The 17,777-nt window shown below is 35.6% G+C and overlaps 1 protein-coding gene across 7 annotated transcripts in view; it reads right to left on the bottom strand.

Annotated features, from left to right (window-relative positions):
- Positions 1-17,777, bottom strand: part of Setd5 (SET domain containing 5) — a 75,706-nt gene that overhangs the window by 44,561 nt on the left and 13,368 nt on the right. For 3 of the 7 annotated variants that reach the window (XM_029535057.1, XM_029535061.1, XM_029535062.1), the window contains exons 2-3: positions 2,783-2,969; positions 1,762-1,986 (exon numbers count right to left, since the gene is read on the bottom strand). Coding sequence is in view for 2 of the 7 variants with exons in the window: in XM_029535060.1 (XP_029390920.1) it covers positions 2,783-2,853 (71 nt within the window). In the remaining 5 variants the exon portion in view is untranslated. Of the gene's footprint in view, positions 1-1,761; positions 1,987-2,138; positions 2,236-2,782; positions 2,970-17,777 lie in introns of those variants that run through there. The other 4 variants (XM_029535060.1, XM_021191003.2, XM_029535058.1 and 1 more) reach the window with 3 other exon arrangements.

Genomic DNA, 17,777 nt, shown 5'->3' with positions numbered 1-17,777 from the left:
GAACATATGCACTTCATGTGCTAGTCTAGGGAATAAAAATAAAACGTATATTGTGGAGGTTAACAGGCCATCCTACTATTCCATAATATGTAGTCAAGCTCAAGCACAGCCATTTAAAATATTGTTATGCGTACCTAATCTAAAATTTAGATTAAATGAGGAAACTTTACAATGTCGACATTGGTTAGAAATTATACAATGATTTTTATGATTATTTTAAAATACAAATTAAAACTTTACAGTATAGAATATGGGGAGGTAGCTCAGTCATAGAGTGCTTATTCAGTCTGTTTGAAGACCTGGGTTCAAGCCACAGGACCACAAAAAACAACACAGAAAAAAAGAATTATTAGGACTGCATGTCTTTATTAGACAACCATTTTATGCAAATGATTATCCCTTTTTCTCCTGTGACTAAAATGTCTTAAGAATTGGGCATGCACAGAGATATTGGGCTCACAACAGATATATCCCATCAATTATGTTCAATGAGCAATATGCAGCCTCTTATAAGGCCACCTCTTAGAAAGTAATTGATTTTTGGTCATACAAGAGATGCAAAAATCTTTTTGTGGTCATTGTTATAGCTACAAGTTTTCCTACAAGTAACCTGGTGTATATAATTATAAAATGTAAACTACTACAATCAAGAATTAATAATTTCAGAAGGCAAGGTACAGGTTTCTTCCTTGGTTAGATATGTTGCCCTTAATACCACATTTAATCTTGAAAGTGCTTGGAACAATGGTTAGACATGATGAAGTAAGGACAAATATCATTAATAGTTAGTAAAAGACTAGCATATAAGCTAAATGATTGACATCAATACACTTTGTAAAACTAATCAACAAGAAATGTGAAATTGGTTGTTGACCATAGTTATCAGAATTTTGTCTGGAGACAATGAATAAGAACCCTTAGAAAGTTCTAGGAAACAACACTACAGTCATAGTACAGGCCAGGCTACTTTCATTCTTACATTATTCCTTGATTCCCCAGACCATATGTGCAGCTACTGTTATACTTTGAAGAAATTATCTGTTTAAAAAATAACTGCTTTAGGTTTTTTTCCTTACCTACCAATTCCAAATTTACTTGTTTAGCCTCTTTTTTCATATATATTAATACTTTCTACTGATACATCATTTGTTAACATTGTAGTAGGTTATTTTCTGACTTTATAAAGACCTATAACCACTGTACAATTGAGCTGGCTATCCAATAACACAGAAGAGGTTTAAGTACTTTATTTTAGAGAAAAATTACACAATTGGAAGTCTCAGCTAATAATATTTAACTAATTCTTGTTGGCATGCAAAAACCATAACCAAAACCAAACCACAAAAAAGAAAGCAAAAAAAAAAAAAAAACCAAATGACAGCAACAAAACAACGACAACAACAAAAAAACACTATAATAAAGACAACTAGTCTTTCCTATGCCCTCCCTCCTCCCATTGTATTATGGGAATAAGCTTAAAAATGACTTTCAATTCCAGACTACCCCAGAATATCATATATTACTTCCTAGGGTAGTTTCATGTCTTCCTCTTTAAGGAACACAATAAAAATCAACAGTATGTAGCTTTATGAAGAAATATACATGCTCTTTAATAATATCCTCAGTTTTAAGGAAACCACTATTAACAAGGGACGCCATTCAACCCAGAATTCTGGAACAGTCACTTTGCTTTTGCTGAAGGGGAAAGAATTCCCAGGGACTGAAAATGGCAAGAGAAACGGGAATTAGAGCAACACCCACCTCACTCAAGAAGTGGCTGTGGGATCAAGAGTCTGAACTGGACCTGAACATATTCAAAACACCAGGATTTTTCCAGCCCAGACCCTAATCCCTGGTACTGCCTGGAATAGACTTGGCTTCTGGGGGTGTGCTGCCCCCTAGGCCCCTTGGGTCTCTTTCGCTGGACTCTCACATCCTGGTGTAGTGCCACTTCGTCTTGAAAGGTAGGGGGCTTCCACTTCCTTTCTGTAAGCAAGGAAGATTGGGTACAGGGAGGTAAAAGGACAAGAGGGGGAATCTGTGAGCGGGGCAATCTTGGACAACTTAAAGAAAAGGGATACAAAAGGCTAAAAAAGTTTAAACTGAATAATATATAAAATTGTAGAATGAAGGCCTACCTTCATTGTCATTTGGCATTTAAATTCTTCAAAGAACTGAGTCTATTTTAGGGATTAGGCCTTTCGACAAATTCTGAATTCCTAACGCTGCTCTTAGCTGAAAAACAAGTTTGGTACCACTGACTTTGAAGGTCCTCTTTCTAGGCAACAAATATTGTAAAAACAGATGATACAGCTCTCCATGCCTTCTACCCCACAGTGAGCTGGTTAAGCAGTCTGCCCATATAGTTTCAGCCCCTTTATTCTAGAATAATGACAAATACATAGGAAGAGGCCTTCAAAGAAAATCAGTTGGAAAGAAAACCTATCTCTCTTCATCAGAATAACTCTTTAGAAGGAGGTGGTAACACCTACTTCATTGCAATCTTCCCCACCCATAAAACAAAGAAAACTGTAACCGCTGCTTTGCAACTTTGATTCTATTTACCCAGAAATCCCTCCATAAAAGCTCCTTTCCTCCCCCTTCTAATTTCTTTGTCCCTCCAACTGGGGGGTAGGGGGTGGGGAGGGAGATGGTAAGCCTAATGTTTTCTTTAGTGGGATAGGTTTTAAGAAAATATTACATATAGCTTATGAACTGCCCAGAAGAAATCCATCCTCACACAAACTTGTAGCAATCCTATTATCTAGGAAATACCACTTACTCTGATCCAGCAGCCATATCTGAGTAGGATGTATCTGGTGTGGTGACTCCCAGAGGGATTGCAATGCTCATGACGTCCAAGACAGCAGAGGGTGGGAATCACGGGGTCCAATTAATGGAGACTGACCACTCAAAGAGTGGGGGTGAACTGCAGAGCCTCAGCCAACATGTTACGGACATGAGGAATCCTGCCACAGAAAATGAAAATAACCACTGACCAGAGAATTTTTTTAAATTTATCTTAAATGCTGTAGGGTGTTTTGTATTGTTAGGATAATACTTTTTGTGTTTATGGTATCTCTGCACAGTGTATGGTTGTCAAGTGTGTATGTATGAGGGTACTTATGTATGCACATGGAAACAAGAGGATTCTGGCTGTCTTCCTCTATGGCTCTCAAATCTTATTCCCTTGAGACACTGAACTGCAAAATCACTGTTTTGGTTGGGTTAGCAGGCTGGCCAGTAAGTTGGTAGGATCTACTTATAGGATCTATGCCTACCAATATTGGTTAGAGGCATGTGAAGCAACAATCTCCTGTCCTTTACATGCATGCTGAAGATTTGAACTCAGTTCCTCAAAGTTGTACAAGTGCTTTTTATACAGTGAGCCATCTCTTTAGCTCCCTCAATAGGAATAAGGTTTTTAAAAAGTTGTTTGTTGGCTTACTATGTATTTTAATTTACTAATGTTCTACAAAGGAGGCATGGTAAAACGTTACACTTATTTTTAAATTTCTATTTTCATTATTTTCTTTTCTGCCAAAGTGAAAACAACAGACTGGCTTACTAAGCACATGTTCCTCACTCTCTAGCTGTCCAGCACACACACTTACCTAGTAGTCTAGGATATACCAAGCAAATTTTAAGATTCAGGATGGTTATCAGAAGTATCCTAGAACTATTATTACTTAATAATTTCATTTAAACTTCTTCTAGGCAATCAATAAGCATAGTTTAATCAACACTCAGTTACCCCTTCTAAAGTAAACCTGGTAGAAGATTTCAATTATTTGTTTGATCAGATAGCCATTTCTTATGCCCCAACTTGCTTTGTTTAAAAAAAAAAAAAAAAATCTATGTGTTTCACTTGCATGCTGTACATTAAATGTATGCAGTGTCCACAGGGGCCAGAAGAGGGCAATGGATCCCCTCAGAATGGTGTTTCAGATAGCTGTAAGCTGCTATGTGGGTGCTAGGCATTGAATCCAAGGTCCTGTAGAAGAACAGCCACTGTTTTTAATTAACTGCTGAGCCATTTCTCCAGCCCCTCTCTGACTTCTTTTAAATAGTCTTAACTAGTCTTAGAGATCATGTAATTATCTAAAACCCACAACTGTACAGCAATATATACTGATAGATATGAAGAAAAACATAAGTGAGAGGGGTGGAGGGAGGGAACTAAGTATGTGTGGACATACAGAAATTTGTATCTCCTGCTCAACTTTGTTTTGATTTAATCACCACTTTAAAAGGATGTACATGTGTACTTTTTCTCTTTGAAAGATAACAGAAATCCTAAACAACATTGTATGACAAATATTATTTTGCATAAAAAAGCAATGAACATACTTTGATTTGGTAACCATAAACTGGTATTATTTAGGAAGAAAAAAATCAGTGAGTAGTAAATATGGGGGAAAAGCAGATTAAGGCATTTGGAGGTAAAAAACAGAATTTGCATGATTCACATTAGTGGTTTCATACTAATGTAAAAAGAGTCACTAAAAGATGAAACAAGAAGCATTTTATGTGTTTAGAAGTCAATATAATGTCAAGGACCTCTAGACTAAGAAGACTCTCATAAACACAGTAGAAGGTCAAATAATTATCAGCCAGGTGGTGGGGATGGCATAAGCCTTTGATCCCAGCACACTGGAGGCAGGGGGGTGGTGGTGGCTCTTGAGTTCAAGGCCAGTCCAGTGTATATAGTGAGTTCCCAGGACAGCCAGACCTACCCAGAGAAACCCTGTCTATAAAAACTGAAAAAGAAAGAAGTAAAATTATCAATACTATTAAAAAATAGCTAAATAAAACAAAAAGTATATGATACCAACTAAAGATTTTGAATAGTTACTGATTTGAGTCATGTGAATTTCATTTTGATAAATGAGATAATATGGCAAAAGAAAACTAATTCTGAATGGTCAATTAGTTCAAAATTAAGACCATATAAAGGTATTACTTTTGCACCATTACTTGAGAAAGCTATCAATGCGATAAACTAAAGCAGTTTTCTGTAGGACCTGGGCCTCTTGAAACAGGGTATGGCAAAATACCTGTTCTCATCCAACTCAGGGTGACACTGTTAAAACTAAAACTAAAATGCAAATGAAGTCAACTTTCCTATCGACTTGACATAATTCATGATCAGTGTGACTGCTCCACTTGCTGTCTTTGAACCAACTTGCAAATAAATATCCATCCCCCCCCTTAAGTAGCTAAACAAGAATTTTCAAAAAACACTCCAGCAATTGGAGAAATGACACAAAAATCTGCAAATGGCGAAACAAAGAGAACACCTACAAATAAACCCAAATATTGAAGGGTACTCCTTCTAATTTTAGATAATTTGCATTAAGAAAAGCCTAGAAGTTGTTTGACCAGATAACCACCAGGATCTGTCTGATGATTAGTCAGAAGAATTCAAATCATGTGTTCTATGTCAGAAAAGGCCTTAAAAATTACTCAACAATATTAATGATTCTTTGCTATAGCCACCGCTAACAAAGATTAATAAAAATAATTATTACCCATCTAACTACCTATCATCTACAGACATACATAGTTAATTTTCTCCCTCTGATAGTAACTTGAAAAAAGATGTATTACAAGGCAAAGATGGAAAAGTTACTTCAGGTAACTCCTCTCAAGAGTGAATAAATTATTTTTACATTGCCTTATGAAATCCTAACACAATAGCTAGGCACACACCCAGTAATCCCAGCATTCAATAGGCCAAGGCAGAAGGTTCAAGAGGGACCAGCCTGGACTATATACTTGTCTCAAATGCAGTGGTGAGATATTACACCAGCTATCTGGACAGTTGATACACAACTTTAAGAAACATTAAGAAATTAGCCTATTAGTTTCTCTTTGTAAATTCTTTTTTCCTCTTGCCAATTGTTATATAACTGTACTACTGCTACTATTCTAATAAAGGCAATTTTAATAGGCCAGCTTGACCATGTTGTCTTAAATCATAATAATGGGGTTTCTTTTTTAAATGTCTGTCTGTTTTGTCTGAATGTACATTTGCACATCAGAAAAGGGTATCAGCTCCCTTGAAGCTATAATTATAGATGGTTGTGGGTGCTGGGAATTAAACTTAGGACTTCTGGAAGTACAGCCAGGGCTCTTAACTGCTGGGTTATCTCTTGAGCCCCAATGATGAGGTTTCCTAATTCAAATTCTGATAACACGAAACTCTCTTTATATAGTTCCTTCACTGAAAAATGATGTGAAATGTAGCTATTTAAATGATAAAGAACTTTTACTAGATTATCCATATACAATCTTTTATTATAATATCTCATGTAAGAAAACATTTACTCTGGTTTATCAAGCTAAATTTTAGCTAGAGTAACTATTAATTTAATCTCCTAATTTGGAGATGTGTAACAACTGTGTCTAGACAAAAATAATTTTAAAATATAATTTATTCCATTACTTAAACTCTTATCACCAGAACACCAATCATGGCAGGGATTAAAAAACAAAAACAACTTTTTTTAAAAAACCACTGCTGTAGTTCCAATGATTAAATACTATGCCTGACATATCAAGAGGAATCAAGAAATGTTTACTGAGTGATCCCATCATGTAACCAAATTCAACATTTACTAAAATTAAAAATATAACAAATAAAAAGGATTTGGGGCATTCACCTTTGAGGTCCCCCCAATTATCTGCGAGTAGCTCTGAAACCCTAGAAAAGGCTGAGACACAACAGTTTAATATATGAAGAAACATTGATGTGCTCAAAAAGTGGAACACTACAGATTAATAATTTTATTTCTGTATTACTTGTTACTTTCCATTTACAACTAACACAAAATAACTAAGGGAGGGAAGGAAATGGCCTTGGTTTCCAAGGTGATGAGATACTGCCCTTCTCTTCCCTTCAATCAAAACTGTTTCCCTCAGGATTGTCAAGTTTTTCTTGTCTTTCCTCTGGGGTTCCAAACTCAGTAACTTTTAGGTTTCTGTTTTGTTTTGTTTGTTTTTAAGCAATTGCTATAGCCCACATCAGACTTAAACTTGCATTCTCCTTGTCTGACCCTCCCAAGTGCTATTTCGGCACACACCACCACATGGGGCACAGACCTCTTTTCATCAAATACCAGATTTACTTTGGATACGGGCCTAGCAAAAACATATTAAATTATGACTCCTTTCTTTTCCCCATTCCATTCCTTATAAAAAGTGGGGGTAGGGGGATCAGTTCTACCTGTGGTCAATTCCATCAACTTACTATATCCCCCAAAGGAAAGGAAAATAGGGAAACCTATTAAATTTGGGGAAAGAGGATGAAGAAAGGGAAGAGGTAGGTGATCAGAATTTTTTAAATTCATGTCTTTTATTTCACAAAGTCAAATATAGTACTGACCAAAATGAGCTCTCAATATCCAAAATATTAACAGGTCATAAACATGGAAAGAGAGCTGTTCACAAGTCACCAACCATTAGAGGGCACGCTCTTTACATTTATATGTGTGTGTGTATGTGTGCATGTTTCCAAATTTTAAAAATCTGGAAAACAAAGTAATCTTTAGAAAAATATTTTCAAAAGTATATTCACAATTTTGAAGTTAAAAAAAAAAAGGTTTGAAGGTGACAGTAAAAGGAAGAAATAAAATAGTCAAGTATTCAGCAGCAGCAAGTAAGAGAAAGGACAGAGGCAAAGTAAAAATATAGTTTCACTCTGCCATCAATTATCAACCCACCAGCTCTACGGAATACTGGATCCACTAACAAACCCAGCCTGTCTTCCAATACTGAGTACTCTTTTGAGAGTTACCATTTATATGTAGTTTCTAGACTTTTAAGATTTCAGGAGAAATGTATCAGACAGGTGAGGCGGAAGCAGCTGGGAGACAAGAGACCAGTAAACAGTCAATCCAATGAAAGAAACGCACAAGTCAGCTTTAGCAATCCTGTGAAGAGGACTGGCAGGAAGAAGAGTGCAGCTTTAGAAAAGAGAACAGGCTTCGTATGCTTCAGACAGTCTTTGTACTGAGGCTGTGGACCTTGGCCACTCTCCCAGAGATGATGCAATCCTGATGAACAAGATCTGCTGCCAGACAAGCAATTGTTAGCAGCCTTTGCAGACAGCAACTCAGCCAAGAAGCAATCTCTGAGCAGCTCCCCATAAGCCACCAGAATGTCAAATTTCTTCCATTTCAGTCTCTGATAAAGGGAATATCCCTACCCCACGCATCCCAAGCCCTTTTCTTAGAATGCCCTTTGTCTTCCCCTGCTTTCCTTTAACTGTGTTTAAAGTCTCCACCACTCATAATTATATTTCAAGTGAAACACCAAAAATATTTTTACTTTGATGAGCAGAATTATCTAAACATATTAACGATAAGTCCTTTACAGTAAAAATTTATATTAATCTTCCTCAGTTTCTTAAGAAAAACCTGGGACACAAGTTTCTTGTATAAAAACTGCCATGAAATCTGATACTCAATTATGAATCACAAAAGTAAAGATAAATATTTAGACTAATCTAGGGCCAGAGAGGTATATTTTGTATCCTGAAATTACATGGAACTCAGTATATAAAACAATGTCATCTAATAGAGAAAAAAGAAAATCTATTCTTGCTTAGGTCAAGATAAACATTAACAATGTATCTTTACAATGTACAATGCCTCCTTTTCTAAGGGGGCAGCATGACTTCAGATCTTACTAGAATTAATGATTATAATCGATTTACTTAGACTCCAACTTAAATATACATTCAATTTAAAAATTTTCCCTAGAATTGTCATCTTAGGCCCAATTTCTTTTACAGTTTAGGTACTGGGTTTTTCATATACAATATTGTTTCTCACCTTGCTAAAGACTTAGGTTAGGGAACTTCAACTATAGGAAGCCTCAAACCAAATTTCTTTTTAAAACCACCACCCTTAAACTGAGATGCAACTCAAAATTCAGGGTTCTTACACATATATATTACTGAATTACTGAAAGCATTATGTTCAAACCTGTATTTACATAATTACATAATGAAAATTAACACATATAGCACAGCTCTGAGAATTCTTTAGTAGGCTAATGAGTAACTGACTTAAAAGAGAAAATGTGTACAACAAGAGACTGGGGTGTAATTTGGTAGGGTACTTGCCTGGCACCACAAAGCCCTGGGTTCTTTTCTTAGCCTTGCACAAATTTGGCATCGTGTTATGAGGCTATCTATAATGCCAGGACTTTGGAGGTACAGGTAGAAATATCAGAAATTCCAGGTTATTCTGGGTTACATATAGCAAATTTTGGGCAAATCTGGGATATATGAGCCCTGTCTCGAAAAACAAAACAAAACAAAAACCCTTCAGAAAAACTGCAAAGGGGTTGGGGGGAAAATTGTAATTTTATGATTTGATCTTTCAGTCTGCTTATCTAAAATGCTATGCATGTAGGTTGAATTTTCTCTTAAATCAGTTTTTCTTGTGACTATAAAATTTAAAAGGGGATTGAGAGAGTGGGACTGGGAGACGGGAGTGAAAATAAATAAAAACTTTTTTTTTTAACAAAGTGGGAACTCTTATGAGGGCTTTAAAATGATGTAGTTTCACTTTCCCATCAATGAACAACCTACCAGATCTACAGAATACTAGATCCACTAACAAACCCAGCTTGTCCCTCAACAACTTCTGCTTTACTCCTCCTTTATTTTATACTTCATTAACATACACACACACACACACACACACCAGTTCAAAATGCAGGTTTTTACCCATACAATCAGCTTTCTGCAGAACTCATGTACCATCTGAATTATATGCTTATCCATTTCTAGCCAAAACCCAATTACCCCAAGGGAAAAAAACTACCAGTACTACTTTTTTTGCCTTGGGAGAAAAGGATATTAGGAAAAAGTGATTACATAAGGAGCTAGAAATTTTGTGATATAGCCCACAATTTAGTTCAACGACTTCAGAAACATTGTATTACACAGATGACTTCTAAAGGCATCAAAATAAAATACTTATTTTCTTTTTTCCTACTTCATATTTTCTGTGAATACTCAACTTGCTTGGCAATTTATGTCTCAAGTAGGTACAACAGAAAGAATACTGTTCTGCTCCTGATGACTCTAAGATACACATGGAGAAGAATCTGCAGCAGGATGTTTATGAAGCTTGTAGAATCAGAAGAATCTACGAAGAAAGAAGTGCTATCACTAATAACTTGAATGTGGCTAAAAACAGCTTTCGCTTTTCCACACTCAAAAAGTATAGGTAGAAGAAATGGGGAAAATATGACAAAGAAGTAAAAAAACTCCACAATAAAACCCAAACAAATAGGCGTGGTGGTAAAAGCCTTTAATATCAGTCCTAGAAAGGCAATCCCCGTGAGTTCCAGGTCAAGCTGGGCACACGGTGAGACTGTCTCAAAACAAAAACCAACAAACCAAACAGTGAAAGGAAGAGAAAGAATAAATACTACAGGAATATTTATAAATATTCAAAGATCTGGTGAGAAGTTCACCTAATTTAGACAATAGTAAATTGGGCTTAACTGTGAAGATAGTGAATACAGGCAAAAGATCCAGGAGTTGTAGAAAAAAAGAAAGAGAAACAGATTGGCATAAACTGAAATATGTGACTTAACAATTCAAGCCAAGATAAAATTTCCTTTTCTTCTATCTCTTGTTTATCCTTTGGTTTCTTTAAATTTACATTCTCTCTAGGGGATTCTGGAGCTGGTATAATGTTTGTAAAGCTTTGCTTACTATGAAGCAATTTTAAGACCAATTAAAAAGAAAGTCCTACTTATAATGGTTATGAGAGAGGTCAAGCTGTACATTTACCTTTCCTAGATAGAGTTATTTACATGTACTAGGAGGCATACCTCATAATTGTATGGGTTTAAATAAATTCAACTTCATAAAAATAGTTTTAGGACTTAGGAGATGGTTTTAAAAAAACCTGTGTGAACACATGCTCATGTGTTCATTACGAGTATGCAGGTCAGGGGAAGACTGATACCTCAAGTATCAGTCCTTGCTTAAGGTAGGTAGGGCTCCTGTTCACTGCTATGTATACATGCTAGCTGGCCTGCATACTTCAGGTGATTCTGGTGGTTTTCCTGTCTGGCCTCTTACAGGCTGGGACAACAAACCTGAACTGTGTACAGCTTTGCAGGGCTTTACTCAAACTCCGCTCTCATGCTTGTGAGGCAAGTACTTTTAATCACTGAGACGTCGCCAAGCCTTGATTATTTTACAGACAAAAACATTACAAAAAGATTAACTTAGGGGACCTGAAGGTATAGCTGAGTGGTAGAGTGCTTGCCTAGCATTCAATAAGCTCTGGGTTGTATGAGTAACAATGAAAGAGGGAAATTTACTCACAAGAAAGTCACAAATATAGCAGATTTCAAAAGAAAATTAAGATTTTAATGTGTAGCTTTTATTTATTAAACTAATTACTTTGGATAGCAATATCTAAATTGAAAGTGTGTTTATTAACAAGTCCAGAATAAGACTTCCAGCTCTTTGGGGGAGTTTATATTACGTAGCCTTACCTTGAGTTTTATATTATGCAGATTTTCCACATTTCCCTTTATTTATCAATGACAACAAACAATAACTACTATAAACATAAAAGCTATCTGAAGGTACGCCTTCCATCTTAGGTACTCTGTGGGCTGATTTCAAACTCCAATTCACCTACCTCTACCTCCTGCATGCTAATAATAGGGATGTACCAAAACACCCAGAGTTGTACATGGTGGTAGGAATCAATTCTAGGGCTGTTTGCATGGTAGTCAAGCACTTTTACCAACTAAGCCACATTATCAGCCCTGAAGCCTTCTTTTTTTTTTTTTTTGAGATACTCGGTCTTACTATGTTGTGCTGGCTGGCCTAGAACTCCTCAACTTAGAGATCCTGCCTCCTCCACCCAAATGCTGGATTTAAGGTGTGAAATCATCACCTCAACCTGTCCCTGAATATGCTTAACTCTTTAGGTTTACTCATGTAACAAGCACTACATGTTCACAACCACTGACAAGTAAAACAAAATCATACCAAACCAAAAACCCTCTTATTAACTATGTTTCTTCCTATAACTGCATCAAATTCTGAAGGGAAAGTAACCCTCCTGACTGCTTAAAAGCCAACCCACTACAGTGTTTATCAGGGGAGTTTCTTGTGTATAGTTTATGTTGTTTAGAAAACACAAACTTTTTCTTACCTTAATAAAGGAAAATATGACAGGAAGATTTCTCAAATGACAGCTAAGGTCAGTAACACCAAAGAAACCTTAAGCATAATACTCTGATGTGTACAAGAGGCCTCCTCACTGCAGTTGTCCAGCTCTATCAGTAAAGACCCTTATAATTAACTTGTTACAAAGATGCTTATAAAGCATACAATCATAATCTGGGTGTAGTGGGCAAATGGCAGTAATTCCAGAACATGAAGAGACAAAGGCAGGTGACTTTTTCTAAGTTTAAGGTTAATCTACATACCAAGTTTCAGTCTGACTAGAGCCACACAGTGATACTATATATCGGGGGGGAAAAAAAATCCAACATTAGAAGAACATAATAAAAAACAGAAGTAAAATTCTCATGTATCCTCTTAAAAGAGAAAAGGAATAGCCTGACTGGTTTTGTAAACTGGTTCTGATATTTAGCGTGACCGTATTTAAATATGTACTTCTTCAATGATACTGCAGCACTGTTCTATTGATTCATTATAATTTAAATGATTCTTCAGCAGGCAGATACTCATTCTTGGTACTCTGCAGTGCTGCACTGAACATCTATTTACATATTGAGAACTTTGTTTACACTATACATACAAGTCTTTAGGACAAACTGTTCTAAGGAAAACTGCTAAGATAGTATGAGCATGTTTCATAGTTTTAATGAACCATGCTCCAGAAAATTAGTGATTTTACATTTCCACATACATTGGGGTTGACTAACATGGTAAGATGGCTAAATGTTATTTAACCCCAGGTTTATCTTATAGTAAGTTGTAAAAATAACAGTTCTGCACTCACATCTGAGTACAGATGTACCTTACTTAATTGGTGATATGAGAAGGCCTACATATCCTAACAATAAAATTCATGGAGGGAATCAAGATCATCACTTTTTTGCAAGGTTCAGATAAATATAAAGCTTATTTAAGTCACCAACTACTACACTGCTGAGTAATGTTCAGGTGTGAGTTACACAAGTGCTTATTTAAAATGTTTCAATGGATGAATTCTCTTAAATCACTTTAAACTATCTCATTTGAGTTTCTTGATAAATTTCCTTATACTACCGGGAATACACATTTCTCATATAAAAGAACAAACAGCATTCTTATAAACTGTTTTGCATCATATAAAAATAGGTAAAATATAGGAAAACAATTCCCCAAACCAAGGAGACAAAAATGCATGTGGTGTTCTGTAAACTATCTCTGGAAAGATAAGAACTAGTTACATCACATCACTGGTGACCAGCTGTTCTTATTTTACTTAGTGGTCTCCTTGAGCACTTGGGGAGTTTTCGGTGGTGACACACTTCAAGCAGACTCATGTACTCCACAGAAGAAAAATACCTCAGTAACAATGGCTGAGTGTCACAGAATAAAAACATGTAACTGTTTAGACTATTCCTTATTTTAAATGTAAAGCGAACATAACTTTGAAGTCTAATTGTCAGAAAACTGGCCGTAAACACAATGAAAACAATACTACATCACCCATTACCCAAGCAAACCTCATAATTGTAGGCAATGAAACTAACCTTAGAATACTTGGTTATTTAAAAAGTAACTAACAGGGCTGGTGAGATGGCTCAGTGGGTAAGAGCACCCGACTGTTCTTCCGAAGGTCCGGAGTTCAAATCCCAGCAACCACATGGTGGCTCATAACCATCCGTAACAAGATCTGATGTCTGAAGACAGCTACAGTGTACTTACTTAAAATAAATAAATAAATAAATAAATAGATAGATAGATAGATAGATAGATAGATAGATAGATAGATAAAACAGTTGCTGCTCTCAGGAGACAGGGAAAAAAAAACTAACAGTAATGGAGAGTAATAGCTACTTAAAAAAAAAAAAAAAAGGGATAAACATTGAGAAAAACTTTGCCTTAGTAAAAACTCCTATTATTTACCCCATTAGTCACTGACAAAAAAATGCAGTCTTTGGGATGGAGACCATGCTTCTCTAGAAGCCCATGAGGATGAATGGGATCAGCTAGCTAGTGGCTTGGTCTGAGATCCAGGACCTTTGACAGTCCATATCACAGCATCAAATATATTTAGATTATAGGCAGCAAGTATTTTTATAGAAGAACTTGACTTGGAAAACTTTGACATATTTGATACTTATTTTTGATCTAGTTTTAGTGAACAGTTCACTATATTTGGAATAAAATGTTTGTCTCAATACTTACTTGAAAATTTAGCTTCAGGGTACTGATAAAAATAATACTTTTACTGAATTTCTAAAGAAATATAACTACTACCACATACCATATTAACATTTTTTTTGTAGCTATTGTATTGTATCCTGAATCATTTCTTGTTTTTCTGGCAATAGCCTAAAACAAGGAGGGAGTTTACTGAATGTAGTAAAACACAAACTATTTTAGAATTTCCAAGCATTTTTTTCATTAAAATACCTTCTATTTTTGAATATTTCTTCAGCAAATATTTCTAAAGGCATGTTTTGCCACTGGTTTGCAGTCGATATTAAGATGGCCCTCAACTCTTGGTGGCCCTGCAATCATCATCACAGGCTAAAAATTAATTTTAAAAAAGACCATGTCTCAGAGCCCGTGAGTAAGGACACTTGCAGAAAGTATGATGATCAAGTTTAATGCCCAGGACCCGCACAGTGGAAGAGAACCAACCCCAGCAAGTTGTCTTCTGACCTCTAAAGAGGATCCTGATTCTTATGCACAGAGCGCATGTACACACTGACCCACGCAACAACAATGAAGTCCATACTTTAATAGATCTCTTATGAACCAAATTAACAACTATAACACAGAAGGTTCCAGTTTCCTTTGGACAAAACAAAAACAAACACCAAAATCTTTAAAAGTGCAAAAATTAGCCAGTGTGGTGACACACCCCACCTTTGATATCAAAATTCAGAAGGCAGGGGCAATCAGATACCTGTGAGTTTGAGGCTGGCCTGGTCTACATAGAGTTCCAGCACAGCCAGTGATACATAGTGAGAGCCTGTATCAAACAAACAAAAATTACTACTACTATCTAGAAAAAACACTCCAAAACTAAACTATGGAAAACTAGAATAAGATCCGTTATTTTCTATCCTTACAGATCACTAACAATGTATACCCTGGTTAATTACCACTTGCCACTAATAGTGAAAAAATATGACTCTTATATAAATTTAGGGTTTCTTTCTTTTTTTTGGTCTTTTGAGACAGGGTTTCTCTGTATAGCCCTGGCTGTCCTGGAATTCACTTTGTAGACCAGGCTGGCCTCGAACTCAGAAATCTGCCTGCCTCTGCCTCCCGAGTGCTGGGATTAAAAGCGTGCGCCACCACGCCCGGCAAATTTAGGGTTTCTAATTTTCAGGATTGCTTTTCAAATTACAAATTCCAACTCTTAGAAGAAACAAACATACTGGCTTTCCATTTGCTTTAGTACCAATATTCAAACTTTAGCTAATTCCTGAATATTTGTTAACTAGCTTGTTTTTCTACCAGCTTTCGATCATAATACATTTTACTTGAGTATACATATACTTGAGTATATGAACTCACAAATTCCTGCTGATCCTGCTTTAGTAAACTGCTCAAAACTGACAATATATTGGTCCTTACTTTGGCTATCAACTTGCTGTACTCTAAATATACTCACAAAACAGAAAAGGCAAAGAAAGATAAGTGTTAAGGGGCTGTGACCATTCCTTATTCTTATAAAATTCAAATTTAGGAACTCTTTTGTGACTTTCAGACCTGTTACTCTTCCTAAAAAGTTTTTTTTTTTTTTTTTTTTTTTTTTAAAGCTCATCAAGACCAAATGGAGTATTATACAAATAAAACTAAGCTGGCTCCAATGCTTATTAGCAAAGTTATTTGAATTCTCAAAAACAAGAACTGAACTTATAAATCATTTCTTTACTCAGACAAGAACTGCTTCATAGGTGGGCTTCATAATAGTTTGTTACCCTTTTTCAGATCTGGTATATGTTGCTTTCTTAAATTCTAGGATATCTGTAGTTCTTATACTTTACATATAATCAATGGAATAATGAAAAACAGGTGTTATTAAGGAGTGGTCATTGATATCCATAATAACCTTAAAGAACATACAACTTTTCCTCAAAAACAAACAAACAAAAAAGAAAATATGATCTAAAGTATCCAGAAACTCAAGTTTTTGCTCTATATACCCTCTTCTGAACTGCAACTAGCCTGGAGGCTCAAAAGTGACTTATGGTGTATAGATATCTGGAAGCTTTGTCTTCCATTACCATGGAAATAAGAATTTGCAATCACTATAATAAGGGATAACTCTCAATAACTTCCCATTTATTTCCTTTTCTGACAAAGCAGCCAGAAGGAAAAAAATCCAAATATATCTAAACAACAAATGGAAGTAAGTGCAGATTTTATCAGCACAGTCAAAGGTTCCAGAAATCAGAATGACGTAGTATAATGAAAAGATCTTGAAATCGACAGATTTGATATACCATATATCATTTAACTGTGTGGTCATTCTAAATAAATCTGTTATAATTCACCTAAGTGCATGGTTCTAATAACTTAGCACCTTACAAATTTTGGTATACAGCTTTCCAATACAAAAAGGAAGAATAGGAGCTAAGATGAAAACAAACAAGGAACTCCTTTTCTTCTTCTAAGGCAACTGTTTCAAGTGAAGGTGAGGAATGGACAGTTTTGTTCCATGTCACTAGTGATGCTAAGGCCTGAGTAATAAGCAGGTTTACTAAGTACCAGGTCAGTTTTCTTTGATAAATATGGCTTCAGGATTTGCCATGAATCTGATATTTATGAGATGCTTCATCAAAAATTCAGCCAACTCAAAGATCTAGTATATACTGAACATATTATTAATAATTAACAAATTTACTGCCTCAATCTCCCAGTCAAGAAGGCTTTCCAAACTTTGTAGACTTCTTTAAAATTTTAAAAATTGTGATATATCTCAGTCTGGTCTATAAAGGAAGTTCCAGGGCAGCCAAGACTACACCCTGTCTCAAAACAAAACCAACCAACCAAACAAACAAACAAAAAAAAAACAACCCTACTTTATATAGGCCACTATATTTTTATTGAGCAACTCCATTTCGTTGTTGACTGGTAATATGTGATGGTCAGGAGATGAACTTGGCTCATTGTACATATAGTAAACAACGGGGAGAAACCAAAACATCTGGTTCTGTTTGGAATTTGTTTGTTTTTATTTTGAGATTGGACCCTATTCTGAAGCCCAGGCTGGCTTACAACTCTAAAGAGTCTGTCTTACCTACACCAACAAGTATTCAGATTACAGGTATACCTGCTGGTTCTGCTACTGTAGTCTGCTTGACCAGGTCCCACTATGGTCAACTTTTACTCTAAATTTAAAATGTTTTATAAGGAAGATTTTTAAATAGGCACAAAACTGAAATAATTCTAGTCCATATAGTTATTATTCAGTTTTAACAAATCCTACAACTGATTTTCATTCCAAAGCAAATCCCAGATAACCTATCATTTCATAAACAATACTTTAGCGCATATATATATATATATATATATATATATATATATA

This window comes from Mus pahari, chromosome 2, assembly GCF_900095145.1.
Source record: "Mus pahari chromosome 2, PAHARI_EIJ_v1.1, whole genome shotgun sequence".
NCBI lineage: Eukaryota > Metazoa > Chordata > Mammalia > Rodentia > Muridae > Mus > Mus pahari.
This window is presented reverse-complemented; position numbering and strand designations above follow the sequence as displayed.